Source organism: Chanodichthys erythropterus, chromosome 2, assembly GCF_024489055.1.
Source record: "Chanodichthys erythropterus isolate Z2021 chromosome 2, ASM2448905v1, whole genome shotgun sequence".
NCBI classification, from domain to species: domain Eukaryota; kingdom Metazoa; phylum Chordata; class Actinopteri; order Cypriniformes; family Xenocyprididae; genus Chanodichthys; species Chanodichthys erythropterus.
The window spans coordinates 25,984,394-26,004,469 of NC_090222.1; the positions used below are offsets into that span (position 1 = coordinate 25,984,394).

The 20,076-nt window shown below is 35.5% G+C and overlaps 1 protein-coding gene and 1 pseudogene across 1 annotated transcript; both read left to right on the plus strand.

The window, feature by feature from the left end:
* Nucleotides 1-308: 308 nt before the first annotated feature.
* Nucleotides 309-1,048, plus strand: LOC137029343 (mannan-binding lectin serine protease 2-like; annotated as a pseudogene).
* A 4,106-nt stretch (nucleotides 1,049-5,154) lies between these two features.
* Nucleotides 5,155-13,190, plus strand: LOC137026943 (gamma-aminobutyric acid type B receptor subunit 2). The gene is made up of 19 exons (XM_067394609.1): nucleotides 5,155-5,400; nucleotides 6,344-6,481; nucleotides 6,600-6,770; nucleotides 6,862-6,963; nucleotides 7,120-7,185; nucleotides 7,646-7,834; nucleotides 7,938-8,180; nucleotides 8,969-9,029; nucleotides 9,124-9,201; nucleotides 9,305-9,455; nucleotides 9,560-9,692; nucleotides 9,844-9,951; nucleotides 10,111-10,233; nucleotides 10,773-10,883; nucleotides 10,994-11,218; nucleotides 11,344-11,577; nucleotides 11,947-12,043; nucleotides 12,816-12,894; nucleotides 13,034-13,190. Exons 1-19 carry the CDS (start codon nucleotides 5,155-5,157, stop codon nucleotides 13,188-13,190), a joined length of 2,712 nt encoding a protein of 903 aa, XP_067250710.1.
* Nucleotides 13,191-20,076: the final 6,886 nt, after the last annotated feature.

The window sequence follows — 20,076 nt, forward strand, 5'->3', positions numbered from 1 at the left end:
TGAAGATGAATGAAGGTCTTACGACATGAGGGTGAACTAACCCTTTAACACTACCTACTGGTGCAACAATGTAACTTGCAGAGTCATTAATGCACAGACTGACAATGTGACATCTGGAATGGAAAACACAGACATGCGGAGTGATAACAGACATTACAGAACGTTCTCAGTTTCTAACATTCAGTTTATTATCTTGCTTCCTTTTTAATCTCTACTGCTTTTTTCTTAGCATTTACTGGTTGTGGAGATCCAAAGCCCCTGCTAAATGGAGGCATTTTTATTTTAAAAAAAATTATATAGTGTGTGGAATGAATACAGAGGTCTCTTTTGGTGGCAGAGTCTTTGGTGGGGTGCCAGCCAGACCTGGGCAGATTCCCTGGCAGCTCTTACTTAAATCATTTCCCATAGGTGGTGCATCTCTGATCAGTGATTACTGGGCTCTAACAGCTGCTCATTTAGTAGATGGATTTGAAGAAACCACCATGAATTGGCTAGGGGGAATAATTGATGGTGAGGACAAAAACGCAGTCATTATGGAGAAAGAGAAGATCATTATTCACCCAAATTATACTAGAGTTGGTGAAGGTAAAAAAGGAAACGGCTATAATAATGACATTTCTCTGATCAAAATGTCTGCCAGGGTTCCACTCGGTCCAAACATTAGGCCAGTGTGTCTGCCAAACAATGAACCTGTAATGGAGGGCACAATGGGTACAATATCAGGTTTTGGAAGGTTAGAGCGAGGCTTAAGAAGTTAAATTTTACGTTACGGCCATGTTCAGGAATATCCTCTTGACAAGTGTGATTCAGGGGATCTGCCTGCCTCTGTGCTGGAGATGATGTTAAAAGTGTAGAGAGTTGTGCAGGTGATGCTGGAGGTCCTCTGTTCTTTCCCATGTTGGGTTATGGAACTGAAGAGCAGCCCTATGAGGTGAGGGGGATTGTGTCATGGGGTCCTCCTGGATGTGGTAATAAATATTCTAAAAGTTACTACACAGAAGTATAGAACTACCCGGACTGGATCAGAGAAACAATGGCAAACAATTGACATGACATGAGCTCTCTATCAGTCATTATTCAGTATAGTTATACATCATTGTGAAATGAAACAAGCAATAAAAAAATGAAACTTATTTTATACTCACAGATGTGTGACAAATTAATGTTACATGTATGTATAGTGTCTTTTCTGAATTCTGAAATAATTATCTTTGTTTAGAATGTTAATAATAAACTAAAGTTGCAAGCAACATTTATCAGGGTTTTAAGGCCTTTAAGCACATATGTGTAAAAAGGAATTAAGTTTTATTTAGCAAGCATGTAACCACTTAAACCGCTATGATATATGCTAAAATAAACACAGAGGCTTAAACAATAATACTTGATTCATACAGTGGTTTTCATAATTATTGGCACCCTTGGTAAATATGATTGTTGAGCTTCACAAAATAGAAAGTGGCTGTAAGAAAATAGTTAAAGCATTGAAGTTCAAATCAACTAAATATGTCACAAATGCCTGTTACAAATCTGCCTAATATGAAGTGAGGAAAGTTTGAGTGGACAAAAGCTCTCCAAAGGCTCTCTTCCTGGACATCTTGTTCAGATACATGGTATCATGGATTCTATCAAATACAAACAGATAAATCAAAATCTGACCGCTTCTGCTGGAAATCCAATAATGGGCCATGGTTGGATCTTCTATCAGGACAATGATCCAAAACAAACATCAAAATCGACACAAAAATGTGTCTCTGAGCACAAAATGAAGCTTCTGCCATGGCCATCCCAGTCCCCTGACCTGAACCCTAAAGAAAATGAGTGGAGTGAACTGAAGAGAAGAAGCACCAACATGGAGCTGGGAATCTGAAGGATCTGGAGAGATTCTGTATGAAGGAATGGTCTCTGATCTCTTGTCAGGTGTTCTCCAAACTCATCAGACATTATAGACTCAGGGCTGTTATCTTGGGAAAAGGAGGTTGCAAGAAGGATTGAATAAAAGGGTGTCAATAATTGTGGCCATACACTTTCAATTCTTTTTCTTCAATGAAAGGTTAGATTTTTGCTAATTTTATTAATTAAAGATCAAAAGAATAAACAATGCAGATTTATTTTTACAATCATATTTTCATATTTACCAAGGGTGCCAATAATTCTGACCACCACTGTACTAAGTGTGCTTACACACACACTCAGTATTTGTAATAGAGGATGGATAAAGATTTTTTCTGCAAATCTCAGTAAAACATAATTTTCAGGTTTCATTTTACTCAATGTGGCACAAACTAATACTTTAATGGAAATGTAGTGATGAATTTTGACAAAAAAGTGATAGTAAATGTTAAAATAAATGTATTTTATTAAGTCTAAATATGAATTATAGAACAATTATTAGTGAGTAGTATGACAAAATTATTATTTTAAACAGCAGGTAGCAGCAGAGGACCTCTTATTGGCTCACTTTCATTTTAAGTGTCTGTTTTGTGTTGTTTATTTTCTCTGTAAACTCCATTAATTAAAGGTGCTTACACTAACATTTTTATTAATTAATTAATTAATTTTTTTGCAGATATAAATCATAATATGTAAGAAAATGCTTAATCCAGGTTTCCCCTTTAAAAATTATGTAATTGTAATATTATTCCAAAAACATACGTCAAATGAACAAATGAAGTGGTAAACCTTGACAGAATGTGAATTAATGTTATTGTAAAGATTTATGTAATTCAAAAGGGATTTTAAATGACAAAACCTTGAAACATTGAACTGTGGCACAAAATTACAGTTTCAGGCAATTTACAGTTTTTTAAAGTTTTTCTGACAGTTATAGCACCACCTATGTTACAATCTCCACCACTTTTTTGGGTGTCCTCAAAGTGTGTCCATACATATGTGTGTCAAATTTGGTAAAAATATATCATTCTATTTTAAAGTTATAGACACTTATATATATGAAAGCATAAAAAATGACCCATGAGCGACATTGATTGGATTTTTTTTGCCACTTCCAATCAAAATTTTGACATTTTGTGACTTTTAGTTAACAAGCTTGTTTCCTACTAACGGTTTTGAAGATATAAGCACAACGTTGCAGGAACCGATTTGGTTCAATCTCCATAAAAGTTGGCAAGCTTCTCTAGAGTCATATGCTGCATGTGCTCAGTTAATTTTGTGAAGTTCTGAGTTTTCGTTTAGGATTTATAGGCTTTTGAGTATATTTTACCATACCCATTTTTTTAATGACCCTGTTATAGCAACCTAAAGGGTAAAGTTCAAGTTTTTTTTTTTTTTTTTTTGATAATTATTTATTTTGAGAATCCAGAGAATTGTCCTGCTCTGGTTTGGTTCCGATGGGACAAAAACCTAGGGACCAGTTTGCAAAAGTAGGTTTTTCACATATTCGCAATAAATAATGGTTGAATGATTTGATTGACAGCATTGATTCTTGAGTCAAAGTTGTTCAGTATGAGGAGATCTATCAAATGATATGCATATTGTGTGGATCTGTGAAACACCACATGATTACTGAGGCGTAAAACTCATAAGCGCCAACTAATGGCCGATTTCTTTCAAAATTCTTACAGACCTATAGGGCCATGATTCGAACATGCCCACCAAATTTCGTTGTGATTGGCCTCTGTTAACCTTGACTAATAGGTGCTTAAATTTAATTGGCCGATGGCGGCCATGTTTTTCGAGATACTCCAATGTCCTCATATACTATCATGCCCCCTTGGACTAAGACACTGCATGCCAAATTTCAAGTTGATTGGGCTAGCGGTTGCATAGTTACAGCTGTTTTCATGTTTTTTCAAGTTATAGTGCCATCTAGTGTCCAATCGATGCAATTTTTTATCGTGACCAAAGATTGAGCAACGACACATGTTCCGAGTTTGGTGAAAATATCTAATTTTGCTCATGAGTTATAGCTGTTTTGGCACCCCTTAGCGACCGTGAATCAAAATTTAAACTTTTTTTTGATAATTATTGATATTCAGACTCCAGATAATCTTTCTGCACTGGTTTGGTTCTGATCGGGAGAAAAACCTAGGACTAGTTCGCAAAAATAGGTTTTGGACAAAATTCAAAATGGCGCAAATTTTTTCCAGGCCGAAATTAAATTGGAGATATACGAGATATACTTGAGCCAAAGATGATATAAGACACTTGACTCTACGACAAACAGTCTAGGAAGGCATTATGAGCGATTTTTGCTTTTTTTTATCGCTGTAGCTACTACCAAAGCCACTGGAAGGCAAGCCTGCAACCTTTAGCCAAAAAAGTGTAATGGCTAATGCTAACGATCTGCCTCTGGCGGTATGCAGGAAGGAGACCAGAGGCCATTTTTTGAATGGATGTCAATGGATGTGAGGCTTCACTATGCTTAATAAACAGCTTTTGTGAGGAAGTAGCTAATCATTTAAATAATCAACAGCCTGTTTGCTAATCTTCAGCATGTTTTACACTAAACAATACTTTCGTTGGGAACTATATGTAGATTTTAGCTTGATAAAAATGTATTTTTTTAAGAGAATGTTGCGACTGATGTCACTGCCATTACACGATAGGCTGAGAAGTGCCGCACGTGATTGAGTTAGCTGTTACGCTTTCTTCAATGGTAAGAGATATAGACGCTCTCATTTCCCTATAATATACAATCTCTGCTTCTACCATCTGGCAAAGTTTCAAGTCTCTCGGCCTTATGGTTTGGGCTGCCTGATCAGTTTTAAGGTATAAGAAAAATAATAAAAATCCTTACAATTACAATAGGGTTTCAGCACTACGTGCTTGAACCCATAAAAATAAGTATCTATTTGGCATGTTTTAAGAGACTCAAAGACCACTTTAGTGCTATTTTTTTTAAACTTGTTCACACAAAAAAAGTCCAAACAGCCTGTGTAGTGGGCATTAGGAGAAACCTGTGTGTCCTGAGATTTGTGTGGCGTTTCGTTTCCATCTCTTCCTGAGGATTTAGTGAACAGCAGCAGATGTCCACAGTCAGTCTTTATCCCTTTATCCCTGTGGATAGTTGAGAGCTAGAGTTCTCCCAGGTGACAGATGAGGATTTAGAAAATGCTTAAAGAAGCAGGGCCTCACACAGGAGAGCGTAAGCTGATGTTTACTTTCCATGGACAGGCCTGAATTTTCATTGGGAGAATGGAATACTTTTGGAACTTTTTGAACGTTCTCATTTTCTGGGAACTGACTCGGGTGCCATTGTGCTATTGCCTGGTGCGACATAAGCTACCAGTTTTATGGATTATGCCAGTCAGTGGAGATCCAGCGAGGGGCAACATTACGGCAGAGGTGCTTCCTGCTGTTGAACTAGCATTGCATCATTTGAGCGAGCAGCCGTCTCCTCTAGGAAACTATGAGCTTCAATTTCACCTCACAGACTCAGAGGTAATACAACAGACCCGTTTCTTTTTCTAATTTGATTTTGATGGTGAAGCCAACAGAAGCTCCCCAAACAACTGAAGAGCTCCCAAATGATAGTTGACTCAAAAACTCTATAATGACCTATAATGTCATTATTTACTTAACCTCTTGTCGTTCCAAACCAAAAAATACTTTCTTCCTCTGTTTATAAAGTCTTTATCTTTTAAATTTATAAATATCTAACAGAAATATTTTGGAAAATGTCTTTTTTGTTGTTGTTTATAAAATTAAAATCCATGGGTTCCAAAATAACCCACTGATTGTCATTGCATGGACAAAAACCTAATATTCACAAAATCTTTTGTGTTTCACGGAAATCTTGTAGATTTGGAATGACATGAGGGTGAGAAAATTATGACAGAATTTTCATGCTTGGGCAAACAACTTCATTCAGATAGCAAACTTTTTTTTTTTACTGTATCAGCTAAAAATAGATATAAAAATAAAAATAGATATAAAAACTGTTAATTTCTCCTACTATTACAGTGGGGAGTCTGTCTATAAATTATTGTTGTTGTCCTGCAAACAGCCCTACCAGTGTTGCTAAAGCTTTTGATAAAGATGAACTTAAAAACACTTAAAGACATTACTTGAATTAACTTAACTTAAAAGTTTCTTTTTTATTTCTATTTGTTAGCTAATCATTTAGTCTTTGCTCTTAGCTAAGATAAGGCACAATGAAAAGCACGCACACTATCTGCTAATCTGCCATGATCCTTATAGACAGATGCTCGCAGTTGCATGTTGTACAATAGTGTTAGCTGGTTAAATCGTAGATACCAACTATGTTACAAACCAGATATGATTATCAGTGCATTTAACGCTGAATAAAAAAATAAACCTACGCTATATTTTGCTTATCATCTTGACTGCCTGCCTGTTACTCTTGCACTCTTTCTGCTTGTAGTGTGATAACGGTAAAGCACTCAAAGCATTTTTTGACACCATGTACAATGGCCCCAAACCCATCATGATCTTTGGAGGGGTGTGTTCGTCTGTGACATCCATTCTTGCCCAATCACTGGAGGGTTGGAACCTTGTGCAGGTATTCAATCAGATTGATTATTGCCACTTCCATGGCATTTGTAATGGGAAACTCAAGGAAGTTCTCGATAGATGTTGGTGTTTTCTATGAATTAGCCATCTATTTCTGTGTTTCCCAGCTGTCATTTGCGATAACGGCACCTTCACTGGCCAACAAAAGAAGATTTCCAAACTTCTTCCGTACTGTGCCATCAGACAGCGCAGTTAATGTGGCGCTGGTGAGGTTTCTCAGGCAGTATGGATGGAGTAGAGTTGGTACCTTGACCCAGCGTGAGCAGACTTTCATAGAGGTATCACTACTTATTACTACTAATCCGGGACAATATGAAGTATATGCGGCTTAATATAATGTGAACTGAAAACTCACATTCTCTCAAAAAGGTACAGAGGGACTTAAGCAGACATTTGGAGCAGGCTAACATCCACTTAGCAGAGGCGGAGAGCTTCTCTGAAGTCCCCTGCGAATGTGTGAAAAAACTAAAGGTTTGTATTTGAGGGTCTGGTTTCCTCACACACATTCTGTAAATCAACTAAGAACTTTTTCTCAAGATTTATCTATACTAGAGTGTATCACTACACCAAATCACAGTCCATAATTTATCTGTAGATATTTATCATGCTTTTTTTTTTTTTTTACAGGACAATGATGTGAGAATAGTGATTGCTCATTTTGATGCGAGCTTAGCTGCTAAAGTCTTCTGCTGTGTAAGTACTGTATATCCCAGCCAAACATTCTTGGAAAAAAAGGGTTCTTTATAGGCATTGATTGTCCGATAAAGAACTTTTAACATCAGTGGAACCTTTCAATTGCACAAAAAGCTTCATTATAGTTTTCTACTAAAGAAACTTTTGTGAAATTGATTATATAGTGCTGCAGGGATGAAATATTTTTGTAAGCCAAAATCCAAAAATGAGTTAGCATTTTAGCTTTTCCGATTTCCATCATCCTGTACATGGGGTTTTTAAAATAGGTTTTTGGTTCAATGCCTGAAATAAAGACTGTGTTAACACAAGCCTCAGCATAAAATATATATAGCAGTTGGTTACCTGCATGAGCAGATACAGTGTTGCCATGAATGATGGCAAATATTAGGAAATCTCTGCTGAATTCCACAATTGACCAGTCAGAATTACATTTATGCATAAACATACCATTGTGTCGCAGGTTTATAATCTCAGCATGTTTGGTCAAAAGTACCAGTGGATTCTGCCGGACTGGAGCCAAGCCAGCTGGTGGACTAACACTGACACTACCAACTGCACAGCTGAAAACATACTGACTGCCATAGAGGGATCCATCAGTGCAGATATCGAGACTCTTAGCTCCAGACACATCAGAGGGATCTCTGGTAGGGTATGTTTTCATTTAACATCTTTGTTTGAGGCAATGAACAGTTGTTGTAAGCAATATTACATAGTTTTATAGGAATTGTTTTGTTTGTACTGATTCTACTCAGACACCTCAGGAGTATGAGAAGGAGTATGATGAAAGACGGCAGCTTAAGGGTCTGGGTGCAAACAAGTTTCATGGCTTTGCTTATGATGGTACATGGGTAATTGCCAAAGTTTTAATGAGAGTCATGGAGACTGTGAGGTACAGAGAGAAATACAGCATCCATCGCAACTTTACTGTCACTGACCAAGAAGTGGGACAAATGATTCTGGAGGCCATGGAGAAGATCAACTTCTTTGGTGTGACAGTGTGTACAAAGTTTCAAAATTTTATCTATCTATCTATCTATCTATCTATCTATCTATCTATCTATCTATCTATCTATCTATCTATCTATCTATCTATCTATCTATCTATCTATCTATCTATCTATCTATCTATCTATCTATCTATCTATCTATCTGTCTGTCTGTCTGTCTGTCTGTCTGTCTGTCTGTCTGTCTGTCTGTCTATCGACATCAGACATTTGAATTAGTCATTACTTTAAATACTTCAAAAACATACTAAAAAGTTACATATTTATGTTAAATATGGGTCAGTGACAAATAAAGATGTCAGATGATACATGTCAGTTTATGAAAGTATTAATAATATTTTAAAGCAAAATCAATTACTGATTTTTTTTACATAAGTAATAAATGCTATGCCAACATTTTAAAGGAATTTCATGATTTTATCAATACTTTTTTCTTTTTTTTAATATTTCTAGACAGTTATATCACCTCTAATAATTTCCCTTTACTTATATATATATATATATATATATATATATATATATATATATATATATATATATATATATATATAATAGAGAGAGAGAGAGAGAGAGAGAGAATACATAGAATACACAGAAACTGAATACATGTTTTTCATAGAAGAGACATTTTCATAGAAATGCATTTTTAATGTGTTTCTATTAAATACTTAATAGATCCAGACAAAAAAATATGTCATTGATCCATATTCCAGTTTCTGGTTCTGTTGTAATTTTGTTTTTATTACACATTTAAATTTACACATTTAAAACTCATTCAGGGTCACGTTATGTTCCAAAAAGGTGAAAGAGCGGCCAATGTGAAGTTTGCACAGTATCAAGGTACAGAGCAATTTATTTGAGGCTTCAAAGCTTTTTTTCACAGTGTCTTTTTATTATTTTGACAGCTGATTTTTTTTTTTTTTTTACTCCATAGATGGAAAAGTTGTCAATATTGAAAAATATAGTGCTATTACAGACGAACTAGAGTTCATCAGTCCAATCAGATTTCAAAGTAAGATTCTGAAAAAGCAAATGCTGAAAAGTTTGTTGATGAAATTTCAGTTATATTGTCAATAACTGCTGTGAAATAAACCACATGCATTTGTCTTCTACAGGGGATAAACCCACAAAGGACCGAACCCATGTTTACCCTCAGAGGAAACGCATCAGTATATTGCTCTACGGTATGGTGGCGTTTCTATCTTTCTTAGGAATTTTTACAGCTTGCAGTCTCCTAGTCTTCAGTGTGAAACACCACAATCATTGGTAAGTTGTGTGTTTGGTTAATGATCATGAATGTGTATTTATTCATTTAACAGTGAATGAAACCATGAGTATATGTCTGTATTCTATTCTTTTGTCATTCACAGGGCCATTAGTATGTCAAGACCTTTTATGAACTCTTTGATTATTCTTGGCTCTGTGTTGTCTTATTCCTCTATCTTCTTCATGGGACTGGATGGGTCTTATGTTTCTGATGAAGTATTTGAAGTTTCTTGCTCCGTAAGTCCTTACTCCACCAGAATATTGTTACAGTTGTTGTTTGGTTAGCACTTTTTATGAAGACATAAACCAGGTGATATTTATGTTGAGATCTGCTGTGGGTTAAATACAAAATATACTACATAATAATTATCTGTGGCATTATTCACAGGTACAAATATCGTGTCTATCTATTGGATGTACAGCAGCTTTTGGGGCCATGTTTGCAAAAACATGGAAAATGCATTCATTCTGCAAAAACCACAGCATGGAAAAAAAGGTATAACAGATTTATTGTTTGTGCTTACTATATAAAAATAATGACTATATATTGTTTGAAAATAATTTATTTTAATTATTAAGGGTTGTTAAGTGTGTTCTTCCTGTCTGTCTTTAATAACTTTTTCCTTTCTTTTTTTTTTTTTTTTGGTTACCCCAGACTACAAAGGACTATGGGCCGGTTCTCCTGGTTATGTTGCTTTTGTTGATTGACCTGAGTTTATTAATTTGTCTACAAATTTTGGATCCTTTGAGGAAAACAGTGAAGGAGTATCATATAGAGGTGAGCAACGGAAGGTGGAAATGTCTTTTCTTCCCTATTGTGTGACAAAAGTCCGAGGGAAATGGCTTCTCGAGAAAACAACAACAACAACAAAAAACTGTTGGACAGGACTTGATTTCATCCATCGGGAATTTATTGGATCATTGTGGTTTGCAATTGCTCTGATGTCATGTGATTGACAGTTTGTCCCGCCCTCGCACCAGTAAACACGTCAGTAAAGAGGAGATGTCGTTGCAAGAGGATGGGGAAGTTATTTTGATTAAAGTTTTAAAAAATGATGATGTGCACAGATAAATCATTTATAATAAATATTGCAATATTCCATAAATTAAAATTGTAAATTTTTATATCATTGTCACTTTAAAGCAATACAAGCTTTCTCAAAGAGTTCACCAAAAAATGAAAATCTATTATCATTTAATCCAAACACAAAAGTGGAAGAGTCTGCATCTGTTACCATGTTCTTTTTGACAAGAAGTTAAATTCAACCTTTAAATGTTCATGCTAATCATGCTTTTTTCTCTCTCTTTTTTTTTTAGGCTGACCCTCACGGCCAAGATTTTTTCATTCAGCCCTTTTCAGAGAGATGCGAAAACACATACATGGGTTTCTGGATGGCTGCATTCTATGTTTACAAGGGGATACTCCTGGTATGAGATTAGATTAAAAACATGTCATACAGTGATTCATTAGATATCAATAATGAAACAGATGGCAAATGAACTGAATTTATTTGCACATGTCCCTGTCTCCTATCCAGCTGAGTACCTGTTTCCTGGCCTGGACCACACGACACATGAACATCCCTGCCGTAAATGACAGCAGGGGTATCCGATTCAGTGTCTTTGTGTCAGTCCCAGTGATTCTGATTGGTACATGTGCATCAATGCTGTGGCAGGATCAGCCAAATGTACATTTCTGCATTGTGACCCTTGTGATCATCACATGCTGCTGCAGCACTCTGTGTATGGTGTTTCTTCCAAAGGTATGAAATGCATATTAGCTGACATTTTTAATCATCTATATATGATTTTTATTAGATCTATTGTCATTTGTCCATTGTTTTGAACTCCAGCTGATAGTTGATACCCATATCTATATCATATACAGATTATCATCATAAGGATGGGTCCTGATCCTGCATTCTTGTCAAGGAGGTTCCACCTCACGCAGTGGAATATCGAATTAGAAAAGGAGAGTGGAAAAGACAATGATGAGAGGAACATTATGGAGCAGGATGACACAGGAGCATCTGACTTTGTGACTGACATGACACAGAACATCTCGCTAAGCCTCAACAATCTACTGTCAGAAAACCTACACCTCAAACAGCACATTAATGAAGTGAGAAGCTTTTGCATGTACATTTACTTTATAACCACGAAGAGAAGGCAAAATCAGTGAGTATTAAATGTCAATCCAACCAAACCAACTCGAACAAGTATCCAAAAAAGGTCAAATTAGACAAACCAGGCAAGAATCTATGAGCTCACAGTTATACCTCCAGTGGTCACAGCAACTTACAAGAACTTGCATATAGTGCATTGTTACAATTTTTCTCCATAAGCAAGAACACAGTCAAGAAGGGATGACAAACCCAGGAGGTTCACAAGAGGAAGTGTTAGGAAATGTTCAATAGTTGAGAGATTGATGAAGTACCTTTAGAATCATTTGCATGTTGTTATTGTTTTAATTTCTTATGATTTCCTACAGCTGGATTCTGAGCTGGAGGATTTGACCAGGCAACTAAATGAACTGAGTCCTTCCGTTATGGAGAATGTAATCATCAGAAGTTTTGTGCACAAAACAGGTATAGAAGAATGCTTGAGCGAACACAGTCTTTATGGACTGATGGTTTAAAGGGATAGTTCACCCAAAAATGACAATTCTGTCATCATTTACTCAACCTCAATTTGTTCCAAACCTGTATGATTTTTTTTCTTCTTCTGCTGCTGAACACAAAAGAACCCCACTGACTTTCATAGTATGAAAAAATACTATGGAAGTCAATGGGGCCCATCAACTGTTTGGTTACCAACATTCTTCAAAATATCTTTTTTTGTGTGTGTTCAGCAGAAGAATGAAATTCGTACAAGTTTGGAACACTTTGGTGTCCTATACTATAAAAGTATTACAGGCACTTTTTTGTGAGAACTATTAAGAAGCTATATTAACTATTATCTAACTAATTAACCTGCATGAAAAGAAATTTTAATCACAGATTATCTTCCACTATCTGTGTTCACTGTATTATCAAACTCATTTTTTTTAGTACTTAAGTTTGAAAAGAAAAATGTAAATTTGTCAAAAACTACAAATCAGCATTAGATCCTAAACTTGAAATTAAAAGTTTGGTTTTGTATAATACTTACTTTGCCATCCAGAGGTTGATAATCAGCATACTAACCTATTTCACTGTATTTTTGTTCCAATTTTGTGAATTCGTAGGGATTTAGCATCATTCAACACATTGTTTTGAACTTCAGCTGATAGTTCTTACCCGGTAGCTCTGTAAAGGGACGGATTTTCTTTTTATAAAAGTCTGCCTTTTTTGTAAATCTCTTAATGTTGCGTCTTTTCAGTCAAGGAGAAATGTCTGACTCTTCCTGGAAGCTCCAAATGCAGCAGGAATCTTCTGGAAGACATCAACTCCCCTGAACAGTGGGTTTCATGTCTCTATCAATCCTTTAAGTAAACTGGCATTTGAATGCAATGTTCCTGCAATATCCTTAAATTTGTTTTGAAAAGAATGTCCTTAAATTCCAGATGGCTTTATTTAATGTATGTGTTGCTTCCACAGCATTCAGCGCAGGCTCTCTCTGCAGTTACCCATTCTGCACCATGCCTACCTGCCCACAATTGGAGGAGTGGACTCCAGTCCTCTAAATAGCCCTTCTGACAGCCCTCAGCATACACTGATGCCCAGGACATATGGAGTGTTGATGACAGGATTGTGATTTACACACGTGCACTCACATGAACAGGACATGGAGACAAATTACATGCATTGACAATTGTAAGCATATTTCAAAATTACTTGTATATTGTATATATGTAGTGTATATGTTTACATCTGGTAACTTTTCATGAAACTCTACATTGTTTCAAGTTTCAAAAATATTCCACTACAAATCAACGGACCAATGTTTTGAATAAATACTGTATATGAAACTTCAGCTCTTCTTGTGTGTATTTCTGCATCCAAAATAACACACAGCACATATACAAAGATTAAATATCACACTGTACCCTCACATAGCTTAAATATAATATTACATGACAGTAATAAATTGTGATTTGAAATTTATTAGGTAACACTTTACAATAAGGTTCGTTAGTTTACATTAGTTAACTACATTGGTTAACATGAACTAATAATGAACTGCACTTATACAGCATTTATTAATCTTTGTTCATGTTAATTTCAACATTTACTAATACATTATTAAAATCTTGTTAAAGGTGCCCTAGAACTTCTTTTTAAAAGATGTAATATACGTCTAAGGTGTCCCCTGAAAGTGTCTGTGAAGTTTCAGCTCAAAATACCCCATAGATTTTTTTTAATTAATTTTTTTTAACTGCCTATTTTGGGGCATCATTAACTATGCACCGATATATAGGTTGCGGCCCCTTTAAATCTCCCGCTCCCCCGCCCCGGAGCTTGCGCTTGCCTTGAACAGCATAAAAACAGTTCACACAGCTAATATAACCCTCAAAATGGATCTTTACAAGATGTCCGTCATGCATGCTGCATGCATGCATCGTATTATGCGAGTATTGTATTTATTTGGATGTTTACATTTGATTCTGAATGAGTTTGAGGCTATGCTGCGTGGCTAAAGCTAACATTACACACTGTTTGAGAGATTTATAAAGAATTAAGTTGTGTTTATGAATTATACAAACTGCAAATGTTTAAAAATGAAAATAGCAACGGCTCTCTTGTCTCTGTGAATACAGTAAGAAACGATAACTTTAACTTTAACCACATTTAACAGTACATTAGAAACATGCTAACGAAACATTTAGAAAGACAATTTACCAATATCACTAAAAAATCTCATGTTATCATGGATCATGTCAGTTATTATTTCTCCATCTGCCATGTTTCGCTATTGTTCTTGCTTGCTTACCTAGTCTGATGATTCAGCTGTTACGTAACAGTCGGTGTTATGTTGAGATTCGCCTGTTCTTCGGAGGTCTTTAAAACAAATGAGATTTATATAAAAAGGAGGAAACTCAGTGTATGTCATTTCCATGCACTGAACTCTTGTTATTCAACTATGCCAATATAAATTCAATATTTAATTCTAGGGCCCCTTTAACATTAGTTAATGCACTGTGAACTAACATGAACAAACAAGCTGTATTTTAAAGCATGAACAACTGTATTTTCATTAACTAACATTAACGAAGATTAGTAACAAATATATTGCTCATGGTTAGTTTATGTTAGTTAACACATTTACTAATGTTTAACTAATGAACCATATTGTAAAGTGTTACCATTTATTACAATGTGCAATTTATTTATCAAACTTGTAAGGCGGGCCATTCATATAACACGATAAAATAACAATAAAAATGCATCCAGTGCAGGTTGTGGTTCATTTTGTTAAGACTTATGAGAAACAATTCAGTGGTCAACCCTCAGCAGTCTGATAATTTCTTTGTCTGATATTGCTTAACTATACTGTATGTAATGCCCAGAGAGGAGGAGCTGGACGTCATTTGACTCTGCAGTGAGTACCATTTTGCCCAAACCCGGAGTACTCCCGCCATATTTTGAAAAACATAAGTGAGTCATTTATGTATATATAGACCTCCTCAAGTGCTGATTGGGTAGATCATTTGAACATGTTCTTCTCGAACTTTGTTAATAAAACTTTTTATGAGATTAATGCTTACGCTTACTCCAAACTCAATTTAAAGGACAGTGAGTGTTTGTAATACCTTCTGATTGCAATCTATAGAGTGGATTTTGGTGAAATAAGGAGGCAGAAATATGTTTAATATGTTTAAAAATGTTAAACACTATACTTGTTTAGCATTTCTCATGTAGGTAAACACTTTATTCTTATAAAAATACCTCGAAACGCATACAAATGCTACTGTTATTTTTAGTTATGCACGAGACAGAATGCAGATGTTTATGGTGGATCTCCGTCATCGGAAGACAGCGGGATATGATCACATAATATGAGTGATGTATCTGCAGTGAATCATCTGCCTGTTATTCATAATCATAAATCCCAGAAAATAGGCAGCATTAAGAGCTTTTGGAGTTGCATTATACTCAGTCAGTTCCCATATTTTAGTTTTGGTGTGTTCACATTTGGAGCCCTAATGGATGGTGAGAATGCGAAGGCCTGTGATCACAAATAAACCGGAGCAGATGCAATAGAATATAGTATATACTGTATATAGAATATCTTGGGCCACCATTCTAATACCATAATATTCTTCAAATACTTTGGACTACCATGTACGTAAATACCATGCAGATGGTACTCATTCAGTACTATGGTATACATCAAGCAGCATTTGAATTGTGTCAAAGCTCTTTGGTTTTTCATGTGCATTTTGGTGTGCTCAGTATTTTCCCTTTATATCAGATGTCCTATTAGAGTCTCCAAGTGTCCATTTTGGATAGACACCTAAAAGCTTGCTGAAAATACAGTTTCATCAGAATCATCCTCAAACATAAACCAGAACTTAGTAAAACATGTATCTTTATTTCAAATATGTTTCAAACCTCTCAAATCCTAGTCTTATTTTCTTTTTCTTGAAAGTATCGTACAAAAAATAACAGTAATTTTTCGGCCTATTTGAGCCTCTCTAAAACTGTTCCTGTACTACTATGAGTCAAGAAATTTTCAAATCTGCTTTCAAAAAAGACCAGGATTTTGCCTGTACACCGAAGGGTTCAAAAGCCGCAGCCATTTCATTTTGGGAATATGTCATTTTTGGCTAGTGGGGGTGCTGTTTAAAGGGTTAATAAACATCTTTATTTCTGTGTTGTGAAAATTTACCTCCTGCCTTGAGGAAACATTTAAGGTCGACTGCAACCAAAACCAGTTGGTCAATGTACACTCAATGCTTAAGTTTAACCCTATATCCTCACACACCTTAAAATTTAGCAAAAAAAAAAAAAATGACAGAAATCAATTGCAAAGTGTATTTTATTTAACAAACTTACAAAACAGTACACAGGCCAATAGCATGAAAGATAACAATGAGTGAATGTAAGCAGCATATATTGTGCCATGTTACACATGGCAGTGCACTGAATGACAGGATGTGGTTTTCACCATGATGTCAATACTTCTGAGAAACAAATGCACTTTGTAGAACAGTTGGATGAGGATGTGCTGCAAAACATTTTTTATTTCCTTTTTTTTTTTTAATTTTGTGAACGTTAAATGATTTTTTGGCCAGATCTGAATAAGAAAAAAAGCATCTTTATTTATCACCGTTCAGATGCACCTCTGCTTTTATCCTCAATTAATGAAGATTGTTCAGGAGGGGGTGCGGAACGTTGAGCAAGGTCCCCCATTTCTTGATCATCTCCCGTTTGTTCTTCCTGCTGCTTGTTCCAGCACGTCTTACATCCAAAGGCAAACAGACACACAGAGCTCAGAAACAGCATGACCAGTGCAAATATCTGAAGTGAAAATTTGCGTTATACCAGTTGGAAGCATATTACAAAATCTTTGGTACATTTTATTTAATGGATTTCATCCACATCAAACAGAATTGAATCACCCGATTTACTCACCTGAGAAGTATTTCGAAAACCAAAAAATGTAATTTGCTTTTCAGTGATGTTGTCAGGATTGATCAAAGGCTGACACCATGTTGTTGAAGCAGATATATCGGTGTGGATCGTCAGTCCTTCCCATGAGGTTTTTGCACAGGCATAGTATTGCCCATCAAACAACAGTAGCATGATCCAAACAACAGCTGGAATGATGCAGGTCAAAAAAGAGACCGGACACTTTGTTTTGCATTGTGGGCTTTGAATATAAAACATGAGTGCGCTTGAAAACAGAGCAGGAATCACAAAATACATTGCAGAAAACACATGATTCATCGCTGGATCACAAGGACATGCAAAATCCATCTCCATGAGTTTCTCAAGTCCCACCATTAAAAAGCCAATAATCGCATTTGAATAAAAAGGACTCTCCCTCACTTCGTTTTTCAAGCGTGCTACCCATTCCTTGCTCATTGTCTGCGTTGTTATGCTCGGGAGGTGTACAGTCTAAGAATGAAAGTGATAGCTGGCTCTTTTGTGCACTTATGCAAGTAAAATTCACACCTTTCACATCTTCATGCGTCTCGGAGTAAGACTCAGCTCTGTGGTTGCAATTGAGAGATGTGATCCTCTGATAGAGACTGTGCACTACTCTAGTAAAAAAGTAATATTTAAAATAAATTTATTTCATACTTAGTATAGTTCAGTATATTAAGATATTTACTAACATATTGCTTGAGATTTACTGATTATAATTAATTATAATTATTATAATCTAATAATAATTATTATAATTATACTTTATTTTGACTACTACAAGTGCACAATGCACATTTCTTAACATTGAGCCTATGTATGATCACTGTATAATATCAGTCTTTAAATGCAAAATATTTAAAGTGTACCTAAAGTATACTTGCAATAGTTCCACTTTAGCACAATCAGATATGTATATCATAAATTGGACCTCAGCACTACTTCCACACAATTAAAGCGTATTAGGTACAACATTAGTTGTTCCAATTCAGCAGACTTTAAGTATACCAGTTTAGTATACCAAAAGTACAGTTGCAAGTTTTTTAATTACATAAATATGTAAATGTATTAGTAGAATACTTAGCATGAAATAAATGTATTTCAAATACATTTTAGTATATTTATTTTTCACCAGGGTAGTCAACTTTGATGGCACTTAAAATATGTAAATAAAGGCCATAATACTACAAATTGAATGTGACATGGCACATTATATGTAATATGCTAAGTGTATATATGCTTGTATGCAAATAAAAGGCCTTGTTAAAATGATCAAATAAACATAACACAAAAATAGTTATGTTTCGGTTTCCTGGGTTACTGATTATGTCCTTGTTTGTTGCTGTGGTTACTTATGATTTGCACCTGTATTTCATTATGTTCGCATTGTATTTATACTCTCTGTTATGTTCAGTCCCTTTTCGGTTCTCATTTATGATTTATGCATTTTTCATATGTTGTTCCTGTGATCCCCTTAGTATTTTGCATTGTTGATAAAGAGTTTTTGTGTTATCTCCTTCGTCATTGTGTGCTTAACTACAGCTACTACACATCACATATTTAAAGAAGTTATTTATTTATTAATAAACTTAAACTGTAGTATAGTGTTGGATGTGTTTGTCTGGAGGTATGTGTGTTGCTTCAAGTTCGAGAAGTCACAGGTTCAAGTATTGCCCTAATTTTTTCCCAACATCAAATTGTCTCTCAGTGGATATCACTTAGAAACATCTAAATTACATCTAAATATCTAATGATTTAATATCTGAGTATGTAATCCAAAATGAAAGTAATTCAAAAACAAACTAAACATGGCCTTGCTGTAAATGACAGGAAGTGGTTTGTTACTCTACATGACAGCTGCAAGGTAAAAGCTGCAATATGACACAGTTTCTTTAGAAAATGGCAAAATATGGTTTACTTCTTCAGAAGTGTTTAACACAAAGTTGTTGTTTTTTTCTGTTGCAACAACACCAAATTATATCATTAAAAAAATACAAACTTTACTAGTGTATTTATTCCATTATATTTAATAATGAAAAGCCTATGAATTTTAAACATGAGGTTTGTGAAAATGAAAAATGTCCAACTATAAAAAATAAAGTCATTTCTGTCCAGTGCTGTTTTATTTAAAGCTGTTAAAATTCATCTCTGTTGTGATCACCAATTGTAGAGACAGTGTCCGGAGCAGTTGATGGGCTCAAATCCTCCATTTCTATTTGTTCATTTTCAAGTTCTTTGGTTCTTATTGGTGTGTGGTACCACCTCCTAATGCCCATCCACATCAGAGGCAGTGAGATCAGGAGCAATAGGCACAGTCCCACTAGCTGAAGAAGTACATTCATGTTTAAAAGAGTACATGAAAACTTGGGACCAGGTAATAATCAACTCATAGAAAACTATAGCTTGATCAAACACAACACAATTGTAAAAGCATCTTAATTTTATCATCATACTCACCTGAGAGTTATTTCGATAGCTAAAAAATGTCATTTGCTTTTCTGTGCTGTTGTCACGTTCGATTAAAGGCTGACACCACGTTGTTGAAGCAGTTATATCTGTGTGAACCGTCAGTCCTTCCCATGAAGTCTTCGCACAGGCAAAGTATTGTCCATCAAAGAACAGTAGCATGATCCAGAGAATGGCCGGAGTAAGACAAACTAAAGCGCAGTGCAAACAGCTTGAATAATTGCTGATTTGTGAGCTCTGAATATAAAACAAAAGTGCGAAGGAGAAGAGAGCGGGAACTACAAAATACGCCATTGAGAACAGCAGATTCAGCTTTGGGTTACAAGGGCATGCAAAGTCTATCTCCACAAGCTGCTCAAGTCCCAGCATCACAAAGCCGATAATGAAATTTGAATATAAAGGACTTTTCTTCACCATGTTTTTCAAGCGTCCTATCCATTCCAACTTGCTCATTTTAAGCGTCAATAAAGGGAGAAATGTCTACAATTGATGTGTAAATTGGTCACTGACTGTTTTTAATGCTAAGTAGATGCATTTGATATACGCCTCTTTTAGGGTGTCATATGAGGCAAACCTCCATCTAC